The 12,389-nt window shown below is 44.2% G+C and overlaps 1 protein-coding gene across 3 annotated transcripts in view; it reads left to right on the forward strand.

Moving 5' to 3' along the window:
* Positions 1-9,719, forward strand: part of LOC124285221 (hemicentin-2-like) — a 106,488-nt gene extending 96,769 nt beyond the window's left edge. For 2 of the 3 annotated variants that reach the window (XM_046721417.1, XM_046721418.1), the window contains 7 exons: positions 111-339; positions 1,731-1,938; positions 7,265-7,438; positions 7,674-7,761; positions 8,064-8,112; positions 8,583-8,718; positions 8,841-9,719. In XM_046721417.1, the coding sequence (XP_046577373.1) occupies positions 111-339; positions 1,731-1,938; positions 7,265-7,438; positions 7,674-7,761; positions 8,064-8,112; positions 8,583-8,718; positions 8,841-9,624 (1,668 nt within the window). In that variant the 3' untranslated portion in view covers positions 9,625-9,719. Of the gene's footprint in view, positions 1-110; positions 340-1,730; positions 1,939-4,460; positions 4,506-7,264; positions 7,439-7,673; positions 7,762-8,063; positions 8,113-8,582; positions 8,719-8,840 lie in introns of those variants that run through there. The other variant, XM_046721420.1, reaches the window with a different exon arrangement.
* The last annotated feature ends 2,670 nt before the right edge of the window (positions 9,720-12,389 follow it).

A 12,389-nucleotide genomic window follows, 5' to 3' on the forward strand; every position in this document is an offset into this window, starting at 1 on the left:
CCTTCATCTATAAGCAGATCTGTAGTATCATAGTGACACTCCACCAAACAATACGCCTAATGAAGTTCTGGCATGTCATTGATGTGAAACAAATTTTGTATCTCACCCAGACATCGAACACCAACGGTCAGGACGACATACGAGGCTACGTGATATTCTATAGAAAACTGGACCGAGACGACAGGGAATTTTCCTCCGTGACAGTTGACGATGCTGCAAAACATTCGGCCGTCATCTCCAATCTTGAGGAACAAACTACATACGAGGTCAAAGTAGCAGCCGTAAACTTGGGAGGACAGGGTGCGATGTCTCGTGCAGAGTCAACCAAGACCAAACTGAGTGTGTAGTGTATTGATGAGGAACTAATGAGTGCTATACTATATAAAGTGTGTTTAATTAAAGGTCATATAATACTACTTCAAACAGGTATAGGAACATCTATGATGTCTAGTGGTGAGTGTGGAACACTGCATAGATGAGGTAAGCAGACGTGCAGTTGGAACCCATTTGGTGACTGACAAAATGGCAGAAAACGTCTGAATGTTCACCAATGCAATTGTGTTCGTTGTCACCCGAGGCTGAGTGCCACCCGAACACAACCATGCACATACTCGAGCTCTTTCTACCAGCGACGCCACTTCACACGTGGGTTTAAATATCGAGCTCGCCGAAATGTTTCAGTCTTCAGTTTTGGAGACGTCATGACGCGGAGGACATTTAGTGTTGTTGGTCGTGGCCGGGCATGCCTTCAGGGTGGTATAGAAATGGGAGAGATCTCCTTCAGAGGTCACTACCAGTGAGTCACCGTTTAGAAGAGTATAGAACCGACCACGTTCGGGTAGACCCAGATCAACGCCCAGAACTGGTGAATGCTACGTCATGTGATGGCCTTACGTCAGAGATGCATCACTGCCAATGCACTGCAGTTACGACTGGCACGTGCACATGATGAACATGAGCTCAGAGACCACTCGTTGGCATCCTGCTGTTAGGCATGACCCTCTTCCACGTTATAGACCAGCACATCTTGTCTGGTGTCGGATCCATCAGCTTTGGAATCATCGGCCTCGTTACAGGTGTTGTCCTCGGATGGGTCTAGATTCAGTTAACAGTACCAAGATGGTCGCGTTCAGAAGGCGATGCGTCGATCCTAAAACAGGACAGGTTTGGTGGATTGTCGGTCTCGCTGTGGAGGGAGGTTTTAGTTTGTTTCGCAGGACGCCCCTTCACCGTACCCACGGCAACGGTACTGGTGTCCGGTACAGGAATGAAATTGGAGGACCACTTGTCATTCCTCCGCTAAATGTCCCCGTGTGCAACCTGCAGCCCGTCTGTTCCTTCAGGCAGACATTATCGCAGGCTGCTCCACGAACACTTGTCAGGTCAGTGAGAGCCCGAGTTGCAGAGTGCACTACGCACCACGGTGGCCACATACATATTTGACTGTGTAGCGTGGCATGTGACTTTTCATAATGACAACTCACACCTCACACACTTCCGTACAACGACCGGCATCATTCAACTTCTCAACTGTTCTTTGATCAGGACAATCCACTCATTAAATGATACAGTATCTGAAAGTAGCCAGCGAGTTCTGGTTGTCTTTGGGTGTTCCCATACATGTTAGAAGTAGTACTCCTGAACTTCAGTTCATCGTCTCACCTTATATTATCGTCTTTATTCTTAAACGTGGAATGGATGAAGACTTCAGTGTCCTATGTTCTTTCCAGAGCTGTTCAGTCTAGCAGCATACAGTGGGGTGGACCTGGGCACTAGCGGATGGGCGCTCGCAGTGCTAGCTGGCTGCATCTCGCTCCTGCTGTTGCTTCTGGTTATCCTGTGTATATGTTTACAACATCGTCGACTCAAGAAGATGGACAGCGTGTCTTTCCTCAAACCCTCACACCGACTAGACAGGTTCTACCTGGAAAACCCCAAGTAAGTGATCTACTGGCCCACACACCACATGTAGAAGGTTTCTTGGGCTGCTGTCACTATGCTAGGACTATTATGCGTGGTATTTTTTATCATTTTTTTAAAGTCGGTTTTCGGTGCGCAGGTTTCCAATATTTGTGACACAATTTACTCCTCAAACGAGTTGAACAAAGTATAAGATGCGTCAATTGTGGCTCGACACGGTATAAATCTGTCATAGGTATACCCAACCACATGAATGCCACACGTAGTTTGCTTCCTGGTTTAACGATCACAATAATCTGTAGTGTATTATAGGAACAAATCTGGTTCAAAAGGGTCTCTGAATGCATAAGCACGTGCAAAGTGGTACCATTATTAGCCCGGTCAGTGGATTACTGTGCGCTCAATTCTCTTTCCCATCTCCCTGGGATGCCAACAACCCAAGCTGCTTTGATGGGCGCCAAAAGATTACTCGTCACGTTCCGGGTATACTGCTGGGTGAACAGGTTGGCCACTCACCTAAGAAGACGCCACAGACTGGTTGTAATTCAGTTACGACACTGGTGTTTTTCAATTGTTTCCCAAGGAACTGTAGCGTTTGTTTGTGTTTCGTCCATTGTCACAACCAGGGGACATACACCGATACACAAGTTTGTCACATGCAATCCTAAGCTTTGGATTTGTACTTTGCTCGTCAAGACCTTGTTGTCTGAAAACAATGCAAGGGTGCTTTAAGTGTAAGTTGTTGGAGTCAGACATTGTTTAATCAGATTGGCGCATTTAGTATGAAGAAATTTAGGTTCAAATTTGACAGTATACACATGGATAAAAGTATCGCAACACCTATGATTTTAGCCCATATAACCATTTATATTCATATCATATGTTATGGTTTTTGTATGATTATTTTGACCATTATGGCGTACCATACATTGATTATAGATATGCACGTGGTAGGATCAAAGGCGGAAATACCGGGCAGCACGAGTACCTGTCATTTAGCAGATATTCAGTTTCAGTAGTGAGTGAGTGAGTGAGTTTGGTTTTACGCCACTTTTAGCAATATTACAGCAACATCACGGTGGGGGACACCAGAAATGGGCTTCACACAATGCACCCATGTGGGGATTCGAACGCGGGTCCTCGGCGTGACGAGCCAACGCTTTAACCACTAGGCTACCCCACCGCCCCAGTTTCAGTAAATGTCCCTACAACTCCATAACAAAATGAGGCCTCCTCAACTGACAACTGCTCAAAGATACTGCGGTATTGGTGTAGGGAATGCTGACATGTCATTGAGAGCTATTGCCAGAGATGTTGGTTGTCATCCATCGACTATCAGCCGATTTGCCGTAAACCATCAGCAAACAAATAGCGTCAAGACTGTTAGACTTTTAGAATTCGGTTTTCAAAACAAATTGGCACCAGCATACATCTGTGATTTGCAAACGGAGTACCTTGGAGCAAATAAAGTTTGGGTTCACTGAAGGTGAGGGTGGTGCCTCTTAACCGTTAACATGACCTTGTGGCTATCAGACAGAATATGAATGGTCAACGGTACATCAAGGACATCTGTGATAGGATTAGTGTGCTATATTTTGATGACCTTCCTCTAAACACAAGGTCATATTAGGCCACATCGTGTATGCGTCGTTGGTCATATCTAACGATAATAGAAACGTATAATATCTATCTGAGCCCGCTAGGAGCCCAAATCCCAATCCCATAGAGCATGTTTCGGATATTTGGGTTCGAAGAGAAATATTCTAGTGCAAAATCTTTATGTATTTAAATAAGCCCATCATCGAGGATAAAACGCAGTCATATTCAACATCTAATGCAGTGAATGAGGAGGGGGGTCAGGGATGTTACTGACGTTGGCGGAGGTTACACCAGATATTGACGTTGGCGGAGGTTACACCAGATATTGACGTTGGCGGAGGTTACACCAGATATTGACGTTGGCGGAGGTTACACCAGATATTGACGTTGGCGGAGGTTACACCAGACATTGACGTTGGCGGGGGTTACACCAGATTGCGCTGGGTTATTGATACTTATGTGATTGCTTGAGTATCATATACAAGAATCATGTATATCACAGCACTTGTTAACGTTATACGACCATAGTTATCAGCACTACAAAATTAGTCTGATTGTCTGACCTGTTTGCTTCTCTAAATCAACTACAGTTTTTCCGCTCTGTTTGCCATAAGATTTGCCATTGAATCACTCCTTGAGGCTTATCCACATTTGAGATTTCAATTAGGTTTTCTTCCTATGGTTAACGGTAACATATTGGTACTATGCTAAATATGGGCGTTGAGATACATTTTCTTTCATGTGTATATTTTAAAAATAATTCCTGCGTCTACATTTAGTTTTAACTGGGGACAACATGGTACCGAAAGTAAACTTATTTTTTGTTTCTGTTTACACATAATGCCGATAAGAGAGGTTGAAAAGTATACGGATATAACTGTTTAGTTTACTAGTATGTATATACATATCGCACTGACCGTCATATTTCATGTTTATTTCAGTGTCGAATTACATAGAACCCCTGACACTCTTCTCTATTAGCATAGGTCTGTATGAGGAGAGTACGTGGACGTACCGCTTGCCTGCCTGTCTGTCTGTCTGTCTGCACCCGCACTAGCACATACCTGCAAGCATGTCACTGACTCGCCAACTTCTAGAATGCCGATCAAAATTATCTAAATGTTCATACTGACAAAGTATGGCGCACATATGTTGTATGCAGTTCCTTTGCTTCGAGCGCGGTGTGCCACCCTGTAGCTGCTTGTATTGCTGTCATCCGACTTTACTTCCCATGTGTAAGTAGCATGACCCAAACCACCATAACACGTCAGCACATCCATGACAGTACTGGTGACACGTTATAACAGTGAATAAAGGTATAATGTTAAAATTTCCAAAGTTGCACGTAGCACTGAAAGTGAATGATATAGGCAAAGTTCAAGTACGTATTAAGGAGTGTTTGCAGTGGTTTTACTTGCTTTACAAATACTAGTAGTAAAAGAAAACTATTCTTTTGTCAGTTTTGCAATACAACGTTCTATTCTTCTTAGGATCATTCGTTGGGCTTTACTACCTATCAAAAACACTATAGTGACATTCTAAACAAACATCATTCAGTGTTACGAAAAGAGCCCTTATCTTTCCCCTGCACCATTGATATAGTGAGTGATGTATGGATGACGTACAAGGCTGCAGTAGGATGTCTCCTGTCAATGTTCCCCTGCCTGTGTGGTGGCCGATACTGGTGGTGGTGCAGATACGTGGGGGAGTACCCCATATATACTCATGCCAATAATGGTTGCCACCCCTCTCCCCACCCCAACCCCCCACACACCTCACACCCCCACTCCAATTAAAAAAATTGAAGGGGGTGACAACCATTATTGGCATGAGTATATATAGCCCGGCAGCTGATGGTGTCGGGAGCATGGCAGAGTATGGGAGGGTACACGATATATATAGCCCTACAGCTGATGGTGCCGGGAGCATGGCAGAGTATGGGAGGGTACACCGTATATATAGCCCTGCAGCTGATGGTGTCGGGAGCATGGCAGAGTATGGGAGGGTACACCATATATATAGCCCTGCAGCTGATGGTGCCGGGAGCATGGCAGAGTATGGGAGGGTACACGATATATATAGCCCTACAGCTGATGGTGCCGGGAGCATGGCAGAGTATGGGAGGGTACACCATATATATAGCCCTGCAGCTGATGGTGTCGGGAGCAGCTGATCGTGTCGGGAGCATGGCAGAGTATGGGAGGGTACACCATATATATAGCCCTGCAGCTGATGGTGCCGGGAGCATGGCAGAGTATGGGAGGGTACACCATATATATAGCCCTACAGCTGATGATGCCGGGAGCAGCTGATCGTGTCGGGAGCATGGCAGAGTATTAGGACAAGATACTGGCTGATTACATGAAGCAGGCGTAGTTACCATGTGGTTGGATTTAACCTGTACTTCCCATACGATTCTGAAATCACTTACAATAGTTTATCTCTCATAGGACATTGATGTACGAAGCTGGGAGAATGGTCATTAGGGAAAGGCTCGCTGCATCCCGTATTTCATCATATTTGGAATATGCACAGACTGAAATTACACAGAATATGCGAAACTATGTTGTCATAAGTTTCAACTTTATTCTGACTTGCATAATTATATGTCTATTTCCTTACATTGTCATCTTATAGAAGTGTGCATATTACGATCTTGTACTAACAAAGCATGGTGTTGGTCCACACGGGTTTAATTTACTGATGTATGTAAATTGGACAGGTATTGGTTGCCGACAATTCTAAACAAACGCACAACTTAATAATTGTTTAATAGCATAACATGGTGACGGCATTGTTCGAGATAGTCTGCATGGGGGTGTTTGCGCGTCTGTGTTGTGTACAGATTACTTATATGCATGGACGTTTGTTCAGGATCAAGACGTAACGTGGTCTCTTGTCCAGTCGCTGTGACTCACTCTGCGCGACATAACACGAGAAATGTCCTCTGTCCCCGTTGGTCCCCAAAAGTCGTATGGTTGATGTAGTGTTCCCAGCAGACAATTGATTTAATAACAGTAGGATGTTTGTATGTGTAGAATCCAACCTGGAAACATTGTCAGAATTGAAACCCCCAGCCACGGTATGTGGGGCCGACCTCTGCACAGTGCGACAGTCAGTTCACCAATATATGTAGGACAAGTAGGACAGACAGTACAAAACATCCCCCAACAAGGACAATATCCTACATGTTTCAGTGTTATCTGCAGCGACAGATGTCCTTCTCCCTGGAGGTAAACCTGAAACACGTGAGAGTGCAATTGTTCATGTGTGATTATTTCTTAAACTCCTTAATGCACCGTTACAAAGTAGGGCTACCGAAAACTGTTAGAGATTCTATATTCCAAAGTGTCGTAAGGTCTGAGGCTGACGATGGCTTGACGCTCAGACCACGCCATCGAGGAAGTGGCAAGTAAATTGGGCACGACTCATCTGAGCAGCGACGATTACCTAGGTTTCGAAGTTGTATGAACACGTCTGATGACGTCTGTTGTCAATAGTATGTAAGGGGCCGTCCAGCATGCAAATGATTCCTCCGACCCGTCTGACGTGATGCAATAGCCAGAAGGAAGTATTTCAGCTGGCACGCGGTAGCAATAGGTTTGATGTATGTTCGCGGATATGCACGTGATGCGTAAGTTCGTCGCATAAGTTATAACATACACTAAGTTGACCAATGCTGAGTTTGTTATGTACAACTATCACTTTACTTGCAGTGCTGATACTGAGACATGTTCTGTTTCAGGGGTCTGTACAGAGACAAGCCCAGACGCCGGGGACTCAGGATGGAGGGCAGGGGATTATACACTTTTACTAATAATGGCTATTTGTGGGACTTTGGTGACGGGATCTCAGCAGACAGCGATGTAGAATTAGTTAAAACAACGTGGCTACCGGACGCCGGCAGATATAACCCAACGTAAGACAACAGCAAGTGAACGTGTGATGTATGATAGAAAAGATGAACGTAGTTATCTTCAGTCCCGGACTCGTACTGACAGAAACACTTTTGTAGCTATTCCTTAATCATTCATGTCACCATTTAGTGGGCGTTAAGTTGCCAAGCTTCTGCTGAAATCAAGTGACACTATGTGATACGGAAGGGGAAAGTCATTGCTTTATTGTCTCATGTTGCAAGTGTACTATATTTCCAGATTTCAAGTTGATAACTCACAACTACTCGAGGCCTATCACGACGACCAACGTGCTATCAGCCATGTGAAACCTCCACCGCTTGGAGAGGTACAATGTCCAGAGTGGCAGTAATGCAGGCCTGTTTATGGGTTAATTAACTGTTAATACCTCAACTCGATCAAGCTTTTCTTATGTTTTAGAAAATGGGTAAGCTGTAATCTTATCTCTTATACACAAGCTAGCTGAGGAAATGCAAAACAGCTAGAGATTTTAGAGGGCCGACATTTGATATGGAGAGTATAATAATATGTCACCCCCTGGGCAGTCATCTACAGGTCCGACAGATGGCCCCCTGCGTTATTGTTTTCTTGTATTCATATATTTACCGGTTGGGTCCAATATTTTGGCAGATCGAGATTCTCCCGGACATTAGAATCAACACTTCCGCTTCCAATACAGGTGAGACTATATTTCCCTGTCGGTGTCGCTCGGTCGCATATCAGCAGTCGACTTCTACTACATCGTTCTCACCACGTATCTGACATACACACATGCAAACCAGCAGTGAGGCTAATGTACACACAATGTGGTGGTAATACTTCTGAATATCTGTCTACATACATTGCATAGGAAACTTGAACTGATAAATTATTACATTGCTTGAGTACATCTCCTGTCTTTAGCGACGCGTGACTTGGATGTAACTCCTCCCAGCGCTCATAACACTATTTGTTGCATAGCTTTAAGGACACGATTACATATGGAACGAACTGTTGTCATGTGGACAGTGGTTCCTGTCCACTCAGTAAACCCACAAACATGGGAGGTTTTAAAAGAATATGTTGCTGATATGTATCTGATGATATTCATATTCGAACATACATTTCATATTGGCTACTGCTAACAAATGTGCATGGTTATGTTTGTAGACGCTGGTGCAGCCTATGACATGTCCACCGGTGCCGACAATTCAAATGTTCTGGACAATTTCATCCTCCAACCAACGCAAGCAGTTTTCCACTTTGAGGGGACGTCCGGGGAAGCAATTCATGGCCAAGGGAGTTGGTAAGTGGTTACATAAGCCAGTAGCAATGGGTCAGAAGATCTTTTAGAATGGAATAGATTTGTTGGGTGTACTGAGAGTTACCTCATACCGCATCTGAAATATATATATTTTCTATTCACAGGGACAGACATTCCGCCAACTGTGTGGCGCTGGATACCAACTATTTTGAAAAGTCGGACAAATCATCATTTCGCACAGATGACCCCAATTCTGCCGTCCAGCAGTTGACTACCAAGCCAACGGTGGTCACTCCAGCACTGCAGTACGTTATGTTAGGGGAAGAGAATGTTCCTAAGGACCTGTCGGACCTTCCAGTCGAGACTTTTATGGGAAATACAAACATTCCATTGGTCGAGTTGGAGCCAACAGCTAGTTATACGAGCGATGACGTGGGCGTGACAGGAACACAAAGAGGGCACGTGTCACCAGAACCCTCCGACACAGTAACTACAACTCATGGAGACTCCAAGACAGAAGCCAGGAACACAACTCCTGATCGTGTTGAAAAGCCAGCTGAACATGATACTGGTGAGGATAACAGCGATGACGTGTCTCCCCCTATCAGAGGATCTCCTGAATCACCTGCGGTTGGTAAAGAAATGACCCCATTATTTGCCGATCTCGTCCCGTTACAAAGCAATGTAGCCGAAGATACCGCCGTGTCATCTCTTGCACCGACCTATGTAAGCTCTGCTCGTCTACAGCTACAAGTGAGTGGGCCATCTGATAGCACGTCACGGGGACATGAAGACACAGATATTGATGAATTCATTGAGAATGCCCCAGATCCGGAATCTGATGGGGCCAGCATACATTCTTCAGACTTATTCACTGACAGCGAGGATGAAACTCAAGCACCGCTGTTTATGGATGACCAGGACAGGAAAACAGCTGTGTTGTATTAATGTATACAATGGCAGACCATGTATTGCTGCAGCGATCTATAGTTGTATACAATAGCAGACCATGTATTGCTGCAGCGATGTATGCTTGTATACAATGGCAGACCATGTATTGCTGCAGCGATGTATAGTTGTATACAATGGCAGACCATGTAATGCTGCAGCGATGTATAGTTGTATACAATGGCAGACCATGTATTGCTGCAGCGATGTATGGTTGTATACAATGGCAGACCATGTATTGCTGCAGCGATGTATGGTTGTATACAATGGCAGACCATGTATTGCTGCAGCGATGTATAGTTGTATACAATGGCAGACCATGTATTGCTGCAGCGATGTATAGTTGTATACAATGGCAGACCATGTATTGCTGCAGCAATGTATAGTTGTATACAATGGCAGACCATGTATTGCTGCAGCGATGTATAGTTGTATACAATGGCAGACCATGTATTGCTGCAGCGATGTATGGTTGTATACAATGGCAGACCATGTATTGCTGCAGCGATGTATGGTTGTATACAATGGCAGACCATGTATTGCTGCAGCGAGGTATAGTTGTATACAATGGCAGACCATGTATTGCTGCAGCGATGTATGGTTGTATACAATGGCAGACCATGTATTACTGCAGCGATCTATAGTTGTATACAATGGCAGACCATGTATTGCTGCAGCGATGTATGGTTGTATACAATGGCAGACCATGTATTGCTGCAGCGATCTATAGTTGTATACAATAGCAGACCATGTATTGCTGCAGCGATGTATGCTTGTATACAATGGCAGACCATGTATTGCTGCAGCGATGTATAGTTGTATACAATGGCAGACCATGTATTCCTGCAGCGATGTATAGTTGTATACAATGGCAGACCATGTATTGCTGCAGCGATGTATGGTTGTATACAATGGCAGTCTATGTACTGCTGCAGCGATGTATGGTTGTATACAATGGCAGACCATGTATTGCTGCAGCGAGGTATAGTTGTATACAATGGCAGACCATGTATTGCTGCAGCGATGTATAGTTGTATACAATGGCAGACCATGTATTGCTGCAGCAATGTATAGTTGTATACAATGGCAGACCATGTATTGCTGCAGCGATGTATAGTTGTATACAATGGCAGACCATGTATTGCTGCAGCGATGTATGGTTGTATACAATGGCAGACCATGTATTGCTGCAGCGATGTATGGTTGTATACAATGGCAGACCATGTATTGCTGCAGCGAGGTATAGTTGTATACAATGGCAGACCATGTATTGCTGCAGCGATGTATGGTTGTATACAATGGCAGACCATGTATTACTGCAGCGATCTATAGTTGTATACAATGGCAGACCATGTATTGCTGCAGCGATGTATGGTTGTATACAATGGCAGACCATGTATTGCTGCAGCGAGGTATAGTTGTATACAATGGAAGACCATGTATTGCTGCAGCGATGTATGGTTGTATACAATGGCAGACCATGTATTGCTGCAGCGATCTATAGTTGTATACAATGGCAGACCATGTATTGCTGCAGCGATGTATAGTTGTATACAATGGCAGACCATGTATTGCTGCAGCGATGTATAGTTGTATACAATGGCAGTCTATGTACTGCTGCAGCGATGTATGGTTGTATACAATGGCAGTCTAGTATTGATGCAGCGGTGTATGGTTGTATACAATGGCAGTCTAGTATTGCTGCAGCGATCTATGGTTGTATACAATGGCAGTCTAGTATTGGTGCAGCGATGTATGGTTGTATACAATGGCAGTCTATGTACTGCTGCAGCGATGTATGGTTGTATACAATGGCAGTCTAGTATTGATGCAGCGATGTATGGTTGTATACAATGGCAGTCTATGTACTGCTGCAGCGATGTATGGTTGTATACAATGGCAGTCTAGTATTGCTGCAGCGATGTATGGTTGTATACAATGGCAGTCTAGTATTGATGCAGCGATGTATGGTTGTATACAATTGCAGTCCATGTATTGCTGCAGCGATGTATGGTTGTATACAATGGCAGTCCATGTATTGATGCAGCGATGTATGGTTGTATACAATGGCAGTCTAGTATTGATGCAGCGATGTATGGTTGTATACAATGGCAGTCTATGTACTGCTGCAGCGATGTATGGTTGTATACACTGGCAGTCTAGTATTGCTGCAGCGATGTATGGTTGTATACAATGGCAGTCTAGTATTGCTGCAGCGATGTATGGTTGTATACAATGGCAGTCTAGTATTGATGCAGCGATGTATGGTTGTATACAATTGCAGTCCATGTATTGCTGCAGCGATGTATGGTTGTATACAATGGCAGTCCATGTATTGATGCAGCGATGTATGGTTGTATACAATGGCAGTCTAGTATTGATGCAGCGATGTATGGTTGTATACAATGGCAGACCATGTATTGCTGCAGCGATCTATAGTTGTATACAATGGCAGACCATGTATTGCTGCAGCGATGTATAGTTGTATACAATGGCAGACCATGTATTGCTGCAGCGATGTATGGTTGTATACAATGGCAGACCATGTATTGCTGCAGCGATGTATGGTTGTATACAATGGCAGACCATGTATTGCTGCAGCGATGTATAGTTGTATACAATGGCAGACCATGTATTGCTGCAGCGATGTATAGTTGTATACAATGGCAGACCATGTATTGCTGCAGCAATGTATAGTTGTATACAATGGCAGACCATGTATTGCTGCAGCGATGTATAGTTGTATACAATGGCAGACCATGTAT

Source organism: Haliotis rubra, unplaced genomic scaffold (genome assembly GCF_003918875.1).
Source record: "Haliotis rubra isolate DU_JTF1 unplaced genomic scaffold, ASM391887v1 Scf355, whole genome shotgun sequence".
Taxonomy (NCBI): Eukaryota; Metazoa; Mollusca; class Gastropoda; order Lepetellida; family Haliotidae; genus Haliotis; species Haliotis rubra.